The sequence below is a fragment of the Seriola aureovittata genome, chromosome 6, assembly GCF_021018895.1.
Source record: "Seriola aureovittata isolate HTS-2021-v1 ecotype China chromosome 6, ASM2101889v1, whole genome shotgun sequence".
Taxonomy (NCBI): domain Eukaryota; kingdom Metazoa; phylum Chordata; class Actinopteri; order Carangiformes; family Carangidae; genus Seriola; species Seriola aureovittata.
The window spans coordinates 9,159,151-9,174,693 of NC_079369.1; the positions used below are offsets into that span (position 1 = coordinate 9,159,151).

A 15,543-nucleotide genomic window follows, 5' to 3' on the forward strand; every position below is an offset into this window, starting at 1 on the left:
ACAGTATTTTCTTTCTGAAGGTAATTTAAATGCACCTGTAAATTGAATAATAGCCAAACGAAGAACCGTTAATTGTTATTATTTCACAGAAATTACATTATTTCCAATGAATTAGCTCCTGAATGTACACAGCAGGACTTTATAATGAATGGTTCTCTGGTATCTTGCATATTTGGAGTCGGGATAGGCTAAATCCAATTTAAGATTGGTGGCAGAATTTTGAAATGTGAGATTAACCAAAACCAAAACTGGTAAAACTGGTAAAAACCAGTTCAGGTAGCCTAAATCGAACACATTGATAATTTATCTTTTGAAAGTCGTGTGCACATTTAAAACAATGCTTATGATAGAGCAGTTTGAAGTTAGAACTTAAACCAGGGCACTCCAATCCTTTCCACCAATGTAAGTGCAGCAGGTGATCCTTTTCTGCACTGTATACAATTTGTAGTGCCTAAGGTACATGTATAAATGAGAGCTCAGAGGAAGAGATTCAAACAACAAGGAAAAATCAAATGACATTTATTATTGATGCATTGTTTCTTTTTTGATAAGCAAATTATCTGTTTTTCTTTCAGTCTAAAGAAACTTTACAATATAAAGAAACATACAAAGAACATCTTTATTACCTACACAAGACACCTAAGTCCCTAAGACAAGATTCTGAACTATCCTACCATGAAATACAAAGCAAACCCAATAGACAGACTGCTTCATATTGAATACTGCCGTGTCATCAGAAAGGACCATGAACGGTACAGGAGAATCATTTATATCCCGTTCCCTTGAATCCCCACCCCTCCCCGACTCAACATAACCACCCCACCCAACCAGCAAATCTTCCTAATGGTACAGTATTATACATCACAATAGAAGTACAGAGATGGCCAACGATCGATATACACAGAGGACTGAGAGAGGATCAGTGAGAGAGCTTGAATCTATACAAAGCTATTAAAGGAGCAAATAGCAAAGGACACAGTTTTCCCCATAAGTATTACTTTTTTTTTATCTATTCTTAATTTAAAATGAGGTTCTCTGAAGTATTTTTTCCTTTTTAAAAGTTTTCTTAAATTGATAAAAATCCTTCATATTAAAAACTGCAATGAGGTCACATGTTTTTTTTGTGAGAAGATGCCCTTTAAAAAAAAATTATTCAGATGCTGATTATTCACAGCCAATAGTAACATTTAACTGAAGCATATGGAGACAAGGGCAGAGTGAGGACGCTCATTTGCTTCTCTCTGTCCTGTCCTCTCTCTGTCCTATCCTCCCCACCATACAAGTCTTTAGCATACAGTCTGCATTTATTGTGTTACTGTGTTCTATACATTTTTATGGAAATTTAGCCACATGAGCCAAATAGTCTGCGCATCCTTTCTCTATGAAAAACATGGACAGTTTTATTTATAATTTACTTTCAGCTGTATTCATTGGTAGTGACTGACATATCAAAACATGTCAATGATATCAAAATGCATTATACAGTATTTACAAAAAAGGAAATTAAAGAGAAGGGGGGAGAGGTTTGGAGGGTGAGGGATGGGATTGGAGGAAAGGAGGGAGGTGTGTGTCACTATGTTGAAGGAACACTAGAGAGTGTTTCCCAGGCCACTGACAGCCAAATCCTGGAGATGTCCCTGTTGAACTCTGGGGACAATCTGTTCACACTGATATCAGAAAATTGATAAGTACATCACCATCACCCATAGAGGCTACAATTGTTGTTTAGTTATTGTTGGTTTGAACACAGCCATGACGCAAGTGCTGCGGTGTGATGTCAGAGATAATAAGAGATAAGTTATCCCTTTGAAACAGTGAGTAAATCAGGCCAAGAGTACATAACATACAGAAAGAAACAAATTAAATAGTGTAATATGTAACTATGTTTTTCTTTGTGTGCAGATTCTACGGGCTTTATGGGCTTTAATTTTTTCTCAGTTGAATACATTTCAAATAAAAACAATTTGCTGAAAACAATCCACAAAAATGGAAATATCCATTACAAAAGTATCCAATTATTGTTCCTCTTCTTTAGACTGATGTGGCTGCATGGTCTGTTAACCCCAAGGTACATCACTCTGCTCCCATCATCAGCGGTGCTCCAGCCACCCAATACTCTGGATCCATTATCCCATACATAAGGGACTCGCTGAGGCAACTGGTCGATGGGAGCTCCAAGGAGATAGTTATTTAGCCCATCTTGTCTGGATTAAGAAAGTGGATCATACAGGATCTGTGAGTTCAACCTAAACTCAAAGCATGAAAACAGGCTTCATGAGTGTATCAGAGGTCCCACAGTCTCCCCAGTCCAAAAAAGAAGGAGACATTGAGGAGAGACCAGAATGAGTCCTGGGAGGAAAACAGTGCCACCAAAGAGTCCACAATAAGGCTGAAATCAAACAAAGTGATGAAGGGGAAGGAACCACATTTTAGGATTCACAGACAACTTGTAAATAACAAATAATAAAACAACCACAATACAAGCTAAATATGTTGTATTTACAGACAAGACCAAATCCATAGAAGAGACGAGAGGATCGACAAAATGCTCTCTGTCTGTTACTGAATGAGAACAGGCCCCTGACGATCATATCACGATTTCATCAGAGCCATTTTCTTGCAGTAAAAGCAGAGAGAAAAAAGGGTGCTTATTAAGACAAGATAGCTAGACATCCGATCATTCAGGTGCATCAGCAGACACTTTGTACCAGAAAACAGCAATGCTCTGAGAAAGCCTCTGTTGTAACTGTATGGATAGTTTTAGCCGGGATACCAATACCTCGACACAAACTACCTCATTAGGTGAAGATGATCGATTATTCCAATCTTTCTGAGTCTGAAGTTTATGGAAATGGTGCTACGGACATTTAGAAGGCAAAGATGCTACCTACAAGTTCTGAAGAAGTTTTAAGGAGAGGTATGTGAAGTGAGACTGACTGTGACAAAAACAAAACAAACAACAAATAACCTAAAATCATGTAAACAGAAAATCATTGTGCATTTTTCAGGTGTGCTTATTCTGTCATTGTTGATGCTGCTGCTGAGATAAAATGTGCCCTTTACAGGAAATCATAACTATATTAGTAGAATAATATCAATTATGAAAATTATAACAATAATATTATCATCAACAACAAAAAATACAAACATTTAATGAAAACCATTCTTGCCCTAAAATAACATCATCAGTTCATTTTTTTTTTTTTTTTTTTTTTTAATCATTCCTGCCACAGGAGTTTTTGAATGAGGGTTTTCAGCCCCCCCTGTCAGTTAACTACTGCGTGCCCTCATAAGTTATGATCAGCATGATATAATGGAGTGGTGGTAGATGCAAGCAGGCATCTTGATTGGGCTGAAATCCACCCATGGGGGCAGGTTTCTGGGTTTGGGAGAGACAGGCTTGGAGCAGGTTCAGGCTCTCACTGTCCTAGGGCCCTTGTTGGGGCCCGGCAGGCGAGGAGAAGCGGAGAGGAGACCCTTCCTGTTGCTTGGAGACCGTTTCATGTTCTTACAACCATTTTACAGGCGTTGGGATGGGGGGCCTTGAGAGGAGTCCTGCTTTCCAGGGGTATCCTCAGGGGCTGTGTGGCACAGCACACCGTCCAGGAGGAGGTAGGAAGGGTGGGAGGAAGGAAGGTAATGCAAGATGCAGCAGGGCGGATGGGAGAGGGAGATTGAGATAAGGGGAGATGAAAGAGAAATAAAATAAAATAAAAGATAAAAAAAAAAATAAAAAAAAATCACACACTCATCGTCATGTTGGGTGAATACTGTAAAGAGAGAAAAAACAGAGGGAGGGGAGAAAAGATAAGCCAAAACTATATTAAACCTCTTATACTACCCAGTTCAAGATGAAAGCAATACAACTAACTAAACTAAATGCCATGTCCAGTACACCAGCCTTTTGCAGCAAACATTACACTAACCCTTTCTAATTTACTTCCTGTGTCAGTAAACCAGCAGCAAGCAGAGCAGAGTCCAGCCCAAGGAGAAAATGTTAAGGAATTTCAGATCACAGTGAGTATACTGTAGCAAAAATGTAGTTGTCAGTCTCACATTAATCACTATATGACAATCTCTTCATGCATCAGAGAAAGCATATCATGTGGTTCTCTTCCATGCTTTTGTGCATGCTGTGTTTTTGACAAAGACAAAGCTGGGAACACAGGGCACGATATACAGGACTGATAATGAAGCTCAATTTAGCCACAGGGGTTGATTTCAAGATCGTGGAAATGTTGTGGTAAAGTGTGCAAAATAGAGCAGGGGCCCGGTTTCACAAACACATTTTAAACCATCGTATTAGGCCAGTCTTGGTTTTTGCTCTTAGATTAGTCTAATACAAGTTAGACAGTTTCACAAAAATAAAGAATTATTTCAAGCCTAAAATGTTCACCATGCTAGCTAAAACAGTCAGTGACACCTGCTGACCAGTGTCAGGTGACACACACACACACAAAAAAAAAAACATGGCTCCCAGTTTGTGGTTTTCTAACAATATAATGAAAGGCAGAGTTTTTAGAAAGTGCAGTATCCTGTTGACGATACACATCAGTTGTTTCCATTTTCCCAAGGAACCCAATCCTGAATGTGACTGATGAGTTAGCAGAAGTACTGAGCCCGGCAACATTAAGGAGCCACAGCATCTAAGCTCTGCACTCAGGTGAGATTTTAAGATACCAAAAGATTTTTGTATTACTATACTCTTTGCTGAATTTTCAAAGTAAGGAGACCTTGTAACTGTTGAATGTTTTCAGAGGGAAAATATTTTTAGCTGGAGTGAAAGGAACTAAGTGGTTTGACGTGGTTGCTCAGTCTACAGGGCATTTTGTTATGTTACAGCCTTATGCAAAACTTCCTTCATCAATCTACATTTAATATCTCATAAAGACAAAGTGAAAACAGTTTTAGAATTTTTTTTGCTAATTTATTAAATAGGAGAAATTGAAATATCACATTGACATTAGTATTCAGACACATTACTCAGTACTTAGTACTGAGTAAATTACCGCCTCAAGTCTTCTTGGGTATAACAGGACAGGCTTTGCACATCTGGATTTGGGGATTTTCTGCCGTTCTTCTCTGCAGATCCTCTCGAGCTCTGTCAGGTTGGAATGGGACCGTCAGTAGACAGCTATTTCCAGGTCTCTCCAGAGACATTTGATTGGATTCTGGAGTCAGGGCTCTGAGGTCCTGAGTGCTCTGGATCCGGTTTTCGTTAAGGATATCTCTGTACTTTTCTCCATTCAGCTTTCCCTCAACCCTGACCAGTCTCCCTGTCCCTGCCGCTGAAAAATACCCCCACAGTGTGATGCTGCCACCACAATGCTTCACCGCTGGGATAGTATTGGGCAGGTGATGAGCAATGCCTGGTTTCCTCCACACATGACGCTGAGAACTGAGACCAAACAGTTCAATCTTGGCCCTTCTTCCCGATTGCTCCGTTTGGCCAGGCGGCCAGTTCCAGAGAGATTGCTGGTTCTAACAAACTTCTTCAATTTAAGAATTACTAAGGCCACTGCGCTCTTGGGAACCTTCAATGCAGCAGTTGGTTTTGCTCTGATATGCATTGTCAGCTGTGAGGCCTTACATGGACAGGCGTGTGCCACATCTCAAAGATACAGCTAAATTTGAGCTAAATTTCAAGTGTTATGGCAGAGGGTCTGAATACTTATGTGAATACTTATGTAAATTGCAAAAATACCTAACTAAAATTTTGTTTCACTTTGTCATTATCATCATTATTGTCATTATGCAACATAAAAAAATGTGAAAAAATTGAACAGGTTTGAATACTTTCTGAATTCACTGCATGTCTTTTAGTTTGAAAAATGTCTTAATTTACCCTGAATAAATGGACAATTGGTTTTACTTGAGATAGTCAAGAACCAGACAGCTTTATGCAGCAGAGACATTTAGAATTTAGACGTCTGTCTGAAGTCTATTACATGATCTACCACAGCCAAAGTCTCTTTTTGTGAAACCGGACCCGGGTCACCATGGACAGCTGGCACACACAAACTTCGAGTGTGCAGAACTGAGATGGAGCCATCACAATTGTCTCAAGTATATTGATATTTTTGTGACTGGAGAAATCTGAAATTGATCCTGCTGTTTGACAACAGTGGTACAGATATGACTGTAATCTGCAGAAGTATTAAATACTATATGTGACTCTGTTCCATGTTACAGTCGGACAGTTGTTTTTTTTTTTTTTTTTTAATCGTCTAGTTTGTTCCCAGCTTAAAAGGTGCGTTGGTACTCACACTTTCACTTTGGAATGGGTTTAAAAAGTTGCCTGCCATCTCGCCGTCGTCCCGCGGAGTGCCGGGGGGATTGTTCATGCCTGCCATGTTATTGGGAGAATTCTACAACATGGGAAACAAACCAATAAGAATACAGATCTCATACAGACAGACAAATACACAGACAGATGAACAGTCAGTCAGTCAGTCAGTCAGTCTTACCTTTGGCAACCCATCCATGTCACCAGAGCCTGTGATTAGAAATAAAAAGAGAAGAGAAACTTGAATGATTGTAATGTAACAGTTAACTAATCCTCAGCAGCCTGCTAATAATTTAACAACACTTCAGGATATCCAGCGTGAGCACAAAACACCCGGATCTCTCACAGTTAATGGTCTTTAATTAAGCTATTTGTTTCAGATACAGATGAGAACCAACTCCGCCGGCTTCACTGCCCGCGTCTCACCCATCTACAGGATCAATTGGCCTACTCACTGCCCCACTAATCTGTTTCAGCTTTGATCAATACTGAGAGGAGAGAGAACACTTCCTCCACCAGCCATAAGAGGGCAGAGTCTTACTTCTTAATGCCTCTGTTCATAGAAAGTAACAGGTTTCACTGAATATTCTGAGGAGCTTATACCAAGTGCCTACATACACTGTGAGCTTCTTTAGCTTATCTTTATCCACTCACCTAGTGATCCGTTCATATGATGCTGCTCCATAGCACCCATTCCACCCATTGGCCCGTCAGGACCCGGCCCCATTGGGAACTAAAGAAAATTAACAGGAGCATTTATAAAGATCATGTATCTTGTTCTTTTCATGCTTGGTAATGAATTAGAAATTAGAAACAAATTCTGAATGAAATGTAGAAACACTGAAACTATTTATTGTGATTCAAAAAGAAACAAAACAATGTTACTCACATTAGGTCTATTTCCACCGGGACCGATAGGGTTCATCATCGTGTAGATGTTTTCACTTGAGTTTGTTGAATCTATGTAAAAAAAAACAGTTCAATGTTTAAAATCCGAAAATTGTAAGACAGAATTTTCCTCCTAATTGAAGAGAAAAACTTATAGATCTCTCTGTATCCAAGTGGTCTACAAATGTCAAAAAATAAGGTGGATTTGGGGTATGGAAGGGGGTAAGAAATGGGAAATAATGAGGTGAGCTACACTGAAGTCACTGGAGTGGAACTGTTTTTCACTGTATTTGACATTGTTTCAGTTTGATTTTGCCAGCTACAACCCAGACACATGTTTCTGTGGTACAGGACCACCAGTATATTACTTTAAAAGCCGGTGCATAATGTCAGTCAATCTGTCTGTCAGTCAATCTACACACTGCTCTCTGCATTGTACAATGAAAGGGACCAATTATTTGTAATTCCAACAGTCAGGAGATTAGACCAAGTTATTATATGGACACTCTGGCATCTTAGCAAAAACCAGTACATGCTGTGTCACTCCTCATGTGTCTGTCTGTCCCGAAAAAATTCAGAAGGATGAGGTGTCCTTGATCTGGCATTGCAGGCAGAAAGTTGTGAGAAAAAGACTGAGAAAAGCAGGGAAAAAAAAGAATAACAAATTGAAAGACAGGGGAGGAGATGGATACTGCATGTGCAAAGTGGTGGAGAGATCTTGCCTGTTAGTTTCCCTGAATCTAGCTTGTTATGTCGTGACTAGAGGAGGGGGGCAATACTGAGTGGGAGGTTTGTGTGTATGAGAGTGAGTGAGTGAGTGTGTGTGTGTGTGTGTGTGTGTGTGTGTGTGTGTGTGTGTGTGTGTGTGTGAGCGTGTGTATGTGTGCGTGCGCGCTCACAGCACAGTCTTGGCGACTGCAGTGGAAATATGTTTTCCCTCCCGGTGTACGTGAGCAGGAGCGTTTTGTACAAAAGGTTGCCCCGGCAACAAATCACAATAGAGGTACGTATATAAATAATAAATAGTGGACACAAAAAGAAGCTCTCCACAGGCCAACAGAAACAGAACATCTACAGGATATCTGCCCACAGTGTTTTGTTTGCAGCTAATCCTCCACAGAGATACTAGACTGATGGGTCAAAGCTGAGATGGATCACTCAGTTGATTGCAGACTGACATGCCTCTGCTTCCCTTTTATACAACTGTCTTGGCTGTGAGAAAACACAGCTAACATTAGAATGTTTTCAGAATGTGCCTAAACAGAGACAAAATGTGATACCCGACCAAAATTGTTCATGTATGTCACACATTCAGTGCAATATTTTACAAGTTTTTAATGTTTTACGCTTACAAAAATATTCCTTAAGGCTCAATTCCTAAAGTATTTAGATTGCTATCTCTGCCTGACTCCCAAAGAGAGACGTGTATCTGACAGAGAACAGGTTTGATGTTTCTGAGACAGAGCCCTCCTTCAGTGAACACTGGATAAAAGTAGAAATCAGAAGGGAAACTGAAGTATATAACTCACCTCCGGGGCTAGGCATGATGGGAGTTCCTGGTGGGCCGCCTCCCCCTGGAGGACCCTGAGGGGTGAAGAAGCAAGAGAAGAAGAGAAATGAATGCTGAGTGCATCTAGACAGCAGCGTGCCTGTTAGATGTCACTGCATGACAGGTAATTTATGGCCCATGGTTGAACACGAGTCCATGACGGGACACTTACCACGTAGTTGCCTGGAGATGAAGATGAATAAGCTATCTGTGGAGAGAATATACCCCGAGATGAAACAAAACACGAGACACAGTTATTGTAAACACACTCAGTCATGTGGGTGATAAAGATGCGAGAGACTGTGACTCACTGAGTTGGTGTTGGGGTTCGGCCATGGACCTCTTCCACCAGGGCCCCTGGAAATGCAAGCAGAGGGAGCAATAAGGAACAAAGTCACATGCACCATCTTTTCAAAGGCAAAACAAGATACTTCTCACTGCTCGCATGTCTCATGATGATTTCTTGAGTAGATGAATACAGTCTATTAGTTGATATGCACAAGTAATCCTGAATTCTTGGAAACGGGTGAATTTACATGACAAAAAGTACATTTTAAGTGTCATTGTGGCAACTTTAACTGTAGGAGGCAAACACAGACAAAAATACCCCTAATAATTTTGTTTTATAATCTAATAATCTGTTAATGAAAAGTTTTAGAAGTAAACCATGATAAGTATAAAACATATTTTTGGTGATGTATTCTAGATAGATAGTCAGATTACTGGTATTTTATTAGAGGAAAGGTAAAATAATAAACTTCTTTCTAACCAACTTTGGGGCAATTGGCTTATTAACCAACCTGTCCCTTGTAAATCTCCATTAGATTTTGCAGACGAAGTTCCTGCTTCAAGTTTGACAAACCATGGTCACTGTACTTGGTGCATACATCCATTTTTAATGCAATAAGGGATTCTGCTACATCCCCAGATCTCAGCAACTGACTGGGTGAAGAAAGTGCTATCATAGCCGACAGCAAAGACAATCAAAACTAAAAAAAATAAAATTCAGGTTTCAAATAAAAAAGTAGAATATCCCCCTTATCTCTGGAAATAGAATTTACAAATATGCACAAACTTTTTTTCAGTTTACTCACATGTTCATGCCCGGCATCCCCGGCCCCATGGAGTTCGGAGGAGGCCTCATCCCTCCGCCATAGTTCTGCATAAAGAGAGGAGCACGGAGTCAGCATGGCATCTCACACCTGCTCTGTCTAAAGGTTTGAATCTTAATGAAGGTCAGTGACGATCATGTCTCCCACTAACTAGTGATTAATTATGTGCATATATGTGCTGTGTGTGGGCTGGCTGGAGTGGGCTGTGTGAATGTGGACAGTTGCGTGCGAGTGTGTTTGTGTATGTATGTATGTATGTATGTATGTATGTATGTATGAGTTGTGTGTCTCTGTGTATGTGTTTCTATGTGTTCATACTCCCCTCTGTGCATTTGCATGTATGTTTTCATGGCTGCCCAGCAGGTGGGTTTGAATGGCACTGCATGTGTGTACTTGGGTATGTATGTGTGTGTGTGTGTGTGTGTGTGTGTGTGTGTGTGTGTGACTGAGAGAGAGAGAGAGAGAGAGAGAGAGAGAGAGAGAGAGAGAGAGAGAGAGAGAGAGAGAGAGAGAGAGAGACAGAGTAGAGGGGCAGGCCAGAGAGCAACTCCACTCAGAGGAAGAGTTTTGTTCAGCAGACGATTACACTTGTCGAGCAGATGCCACACCAGCTGCTGGTACGCTAACTGCCAAAGTCACCGTGCCAGGGTGGCACAGAGAGGGGCCGAGGGGCACAGGGAGTGTGTGTGTGTGTGTGTGTGTGTGTGTGTGTGTGTGTGTGTGTGTGTATGTACGAGGTGATGTTAGAGCAGGAGGTTGTTGGGTGCAGAATGAAGCAGCTGTCTGGTAATGGTAATTCAAAAGGACACTGTTGTTTAAGCATCTTATGTATTACACCGAATCCAATCGACAAAAATTAAGACGATAAAAGGAAACCAACAGTGCCAAAACTGGCACCGTTTTTGGTCAAAATGTGTTGGTGGCAGCTTGCTCAGAGCAGTCCGAGTATTCTGCCTCTGTCTGTCTCCCTAGGTGGGAGTTGGCGAGTAGGATTTAACATGTAGAACTGGCGTTGGCAGTGGGTGAGCGCTGGTCAGAGCCAAGCTAATCATCAAAGCGCTTCTGACATTTAAAGGCAAAGTTACGAGCTGGCAGAACCAAAACTTCTCTTCAGCAGAGTAGAAGGATTATCTGTAGGAAGTTTATAGGCTACTGGTTTGACATTATAGCTGTTTTTATGGTAGCTCTAAATGAAGGGTAACCAAACATTGGGTTTGCTCATAAACTGACAGTCCAAGCACCAAATCTGGCTGTGTGGCAGCTGCAGAGTGGGAGTGCAGTGGGCTGCTAATTAACTTAAAGACACCTTTCACTGTCATGGGTTGCTTTATTGACTCAGCCCTTTGTGTTAAATTCTGTATCAGTAATATAATATAACATTAAAGTAATACTAAGGCTAAGGCTGGTGCCTACCTGTGGGCCCATGCCTCCCATGCCTCTGGGGGGATTCATTCTCATTGGACCGCCCATGTTTGGATGTCCTGTAGTGAGAGATACATAGTGCAGCTTGTTAGCATGGCAGCACAATTTAGATCAATAATAATTCTATACCTCATTCAGAGGTCAAATACGAGACTGCGAAAGCGCAGCATCTCTGAAATAATGCCGCATGTTCGTCAATACCTTGAGGTCTGGTGGGGTCCAGGCTGTTTGGCAGGAGAGGCTGTGACCCGGGGATGCTCCCAGGTGGCTGATTTGGCATACGAAGGGCGGGCCTTGGGCCACCTGGGTACCGCGGAGACATGAATGGCTGTAGGACGGACAGGGAAAGGATGACAATTATTCATAATTATTTCAGGATGGAATACTTTTTATAATTCTTGACAGACGGGCCTTAAAATATCACCAGTACGTTTGCTCATGATCTTGTTTTACTCAAATGCACTTCCAACTCTCTAAGCTGAGCACACGAAAACACAACACATAAGTGTAGAGCTCATTCAATTAGCATGAAATCTAGCATCTCATTTATGAAGACAGCGGTTAAATTCAATCAATTAAATAATAGAAAAGATGATGTTAAGATTTCCTTGAAAAATATTGATTATGAAAAATCAATTGAGATACTGTAATCCACATTTGCTAATCACAAGTGAATTTTTAAAAAATAAAATTAGGTTCAGATAATCATTAAATTAGATTGACAATATCTATTCATAGAAAGGTGTGTACCGTGAATATAGTGGGAGTCATTGAACAGACTTCTAAGGAAATTAAACAGACTGACACGAAACAATGCATGAATCATAAAATACTCAAACCACCACAGAGTGCGTGTCTGAGCACGCCAGTGTTATCATAAGCTATAAGAAATTCAAGCTTAATAACATCACATCACAACACAGGTCTGCTCTTTGCTTGGTGTTTTATTGTGGAAAAAATGTTCAGTGTGTTGATTCTTTTATGGATCTCTCATCAACTTAGATGCTGTTTGTGTTTGGTACTAATATGTGATATTATGATATTAGTTCCCTGAATAAAATGTCTCTTACTGTATCTGTGTAAATCTCTACCTACTCTTCAGGGGCAGAAATGTTTCCATGTGAAACTGATTAGTCACAAGGTTTCCCTCACATGACAAAAGAGAAGGGCCAAATATCTGAACCCAACTAAACATCATTATGGCAAAACACAGAGAAGAAACTGTTCTTCTTGGAAATAACACTCATTCCTCCAAATAGCAAACTTGTCAGATGCTACAAAAGCCTTTGTAAACCTAGCTCTGTGGAACTATCCTGCCCACTTTTGAGGTGTTGTCATTGCTAATCAGCAGGGGGAGCTATTGTGTTGAAGAATAATGTACTGTTGTAGTTTTGTTCCATTTCACCCAAGAAGGAGGGGCCTGTCATTAAGTTTTGGAAAGTAAGACCTCAGGTGGTAAAATCCATTAGGATAAAGGTAAAGGAGGACAGATAAGACAGAAGGAGAGAGAGAACACATGCAGGGTGGAAACTTGGATTTGGAAGAACGATATGAGAGGGAGGAGAGAGAGAGAGAGAGAGAGAGAGAGAGGGAGGGAGGTGGAGCAGAAAAAGCAGAGAAACATGACATCGCTGGATGGGAGAAGGAGTGGTGCGAGCAGAAACAATGTTCTACATCGTGAAGGTTTGTCTATTTTGTGCAGCTGCACATGTGCTGGACGTTTTCCTGCCGCGTGTGTATATCAGCAGACAGCCGTGCTACAAAAACACAGCCTGGATGGTGTGATTCATAAGAGAAACTGAAGACACCATCCAGACAGATGTTTCAGCAGAGAGGGGGACAAGAACAGGCTGGCCGAGACACACACGCAGAGCCAGCGCACAACTAGTGAATAATGTAAAGCACCCCAGACAGATGGTTTTCAGAATTACCTATGAGAGTACACTGCTGCAACTACAAATACCCGCATCCAGTGAGCCATATTTCAGTGTCAGATGATAAGAATTAATTCCAAACTCAATCCAACTATTTTAGTATCAAGGGGAAACATGCTGATTTGAATGCCGATTGGGTAAGAGTTGTGTGTTTTTGTCACGGAGCATGAACAGCAGAATAATTTTCATATCATCATCTTCACTCAGAGATAAGCACAACACAAATACAACAGGAGACTGGTTTTCAATGGTAATTATATACTGTGTGCTTTGTGTGTGTGTGTGTGTGTGTGTGTGTGTGTGTGTGTGTGAGTAATTGGAGGACAAGTTATATAATCCTAGTTACCCCTTGAGGGGAGGACTGACTTACTACTGTTTTCTTTTGTACCCTCTTCTCTTTCCCTCTTCTTCCTCTCCTCTCCTCTCCTCTCCTCTGACCATGTTATGGTGGGTTTGTGCGCGAAGAGCACCATGTCAGGCTGTGCTGCAATATTAATGGTCTATTGATGGACTATGGGATGGTGAGTGCTGGGCTGAGGGAGAGAGGAGGCCCTCCAGATGCACCTCGGCTCCTTACAGCTGGGCCAACACAGCTAAATTATTCATCCAACCTACCATCATGGACGTTGGCCGTCCTGTCTGTTAGCACAACAAGGGACCTGTGTGCTGTTTGTACACTGTTGTTGGGTGAGTGAGTGAGTGAGTGAGTGAGTGAGTGAGTGAGTGAGTGAGTGAGTGAGTGAGTGGAACTAGAACGCAGTAGATAAAGGAAGAGAGGGACTGAAGTAAATGACTTACCTGTCCGTGAGGTCCCATCATGGGATTACTGGGGTTGTGTGGGGGAGGCTGTGTGTGAGGGGAGGGCTGAGATCCTGGTGGACCCTGGTGAAGAAAAGATAGAAAGGTCTCATTGAAGTGATCAGATTATGTATTAAAGTTATTGATTAAAAGGACTATGTCATATGAAATTTAAAGGGAAAGTTTAGCCAAAAAAACATTTTCTCATCATCCTCATCTTTACAGTGAAAGGAATTACGTTTGTGATGCTCACAGCATTTAAAAAAAAAAAAACTGTCACCAGTTTTCATAGTGACAATTTCCTCTGCAAAAAGTACAAGAAGAAGTAGAGGTAAGAGACAACATATTTGGTTTGCCCGTCAGTACGATTACATTTACAACAGCTCTCATCAAACCACCAAGAAAAGACAATGAAACACAACACCGGCACTCAGGTTTAAGTATGGTATGATACCTGACTAGCGTGACACTGAGGAGGGACAAAGTAAATAAGAGGCTGCGAGGAAAGATGCAAGATTTAACTTGGAAGCTGCTGCACCAAAGCAAAGCTGAAAGGCCAGTGAGTACTGGGCATATATGTGTCATGCGGCAAGGGACCAAATTCCAATGAGATGCTAATGCTGCTTTATGTCTGATGAGTTTAAGGAGGTATTTACATGCTTATATATAACAAAAGAAATTGTTTAGCTATTATACAACGGCAAAACTTTCTGTGAGTTTGTTTCTGACTAGTGGTCAGCATCACTTAATGCAGCTTAAATTGGCATTTCCTTCAGACAGTAAATGCAGCATGTCCACACTAAGTGTGTATAATTACAGTACAACTATGCATATCTATTCTGTTACATCAACAAGGAATGCATGTAATGAGATTTGTCACTGACATTTGCAGAGGTCCACATTGATTTTCACGTGCAGGAATTGTTAATTTCCCGGATGAGGTCAGATCAATTCAGGAGGTGGACTTTAATCAACGCTCAGTTACACTCATTTTGTTTTTGTCAAAGAATAGCTGAGGTTTTTCAAACACAGGCTTATTTTTCAAAATTTTGATGATAATGCTTGATCCAGTTTTCCAGAGGTGCTGTCGTCCAATACACAGTTAACAGCCGATGCAAGCTTAAACCTAGTGCTCACTTTCCGTCTACAGGGAAGGGCCAAATACCCAATCAAACATCATTATGGCAAAACATAGAGAAATGAGTCCCAGGTTGAAAATAACTGGAATTATTCTGTCACTTAAATCCACTCTGGACTGAATCCTCAGTCACTGGTATGTGAACTGCAGTTTCAGTTTGTATTATGGGAGTGAATGAAACCTTTCGCGAGTCAATCTCTCAGAGCAAACACTGTGTTAAGTACATTAAAGTGAATACAGTATCAGAGGACTGTGTGACCTCTGACCTCTTTGCTGCTTTCTACAGTATCCTCATATGACTCCAGCAGAGATCTGTTACTACCTGAACATCAATACGGAGAAAGAGGACCACCCACTGCCAGACCAGGCTTATCTACTAGTCTGCCAGAGCCTCCGTCAAGCACTCTGCTATCAGG

The 15,543-nt window shown here is 41.0% G+C and overlaps 1 protein-coding gene across 2 annotated transcripts in view; it reads right to left on the reverse strand.

Annotated features, from left to right (window-relative positions):
• Positions 1-503: 503 nt before the first annotated feature.
• ssbp4 (single stranded DNA binding protein 4) overlaps positions 504-15,543 on the reverse strand; it is an 83,336-nt gene continuing 68,296 nt past the window's right edge. Inside the window, exons 6-17 of one of the 2 annotated variants that reach the window (XM_056378478.1) lie at positions 13,990-14,073; positions 11,459-11,585; positions 11,249-11,316; positions 9,818-9,882; positions 9,035-9,080; positions 8,896-8,931; positions 8,704-8,758; positions 7,176-7,246; positions 6,941-7,019; positions 6,468-6,496; positions 6,267-6,368; positions 504-3,581 (exon numbers count right to left, since the gene is read on the reverse strand). In XM_056378478.1, coding sequence (XP_056234453.1) covers positions 3,501-3,581; positions 6,267-6,368; positions 6,468-6,496; positions 6,941-7,019; positions 7,176-7,246; positions 8,704-8,758; positions 8,896-8,931; positions 9,035-9,080; positions 9,818-9,882; positions 11,249-11,316; positions 11,459-11,585; positions 13,990-14,073 — 843 coding nt within the window. In that variant the 3' untranslated portion in view covers positions 504-3,500. Of the gene's footprint in view, positions 3,771-6,266; positions 6,369-6,467; positions 6,497-6,940; positions 7,020-7,175; positions 7,247-8,703; positions 8,759-8,895; positions 8,932-9,034; positions 9,081-9,817; positions 9,883-11,248; positions 11,317-11,458; positions 11,586-13,989; positions 14,074-15,543 lie in introns of both variants that reach the window. The other variant, XM_056378479.1, reaches the window with a different exon arrangement.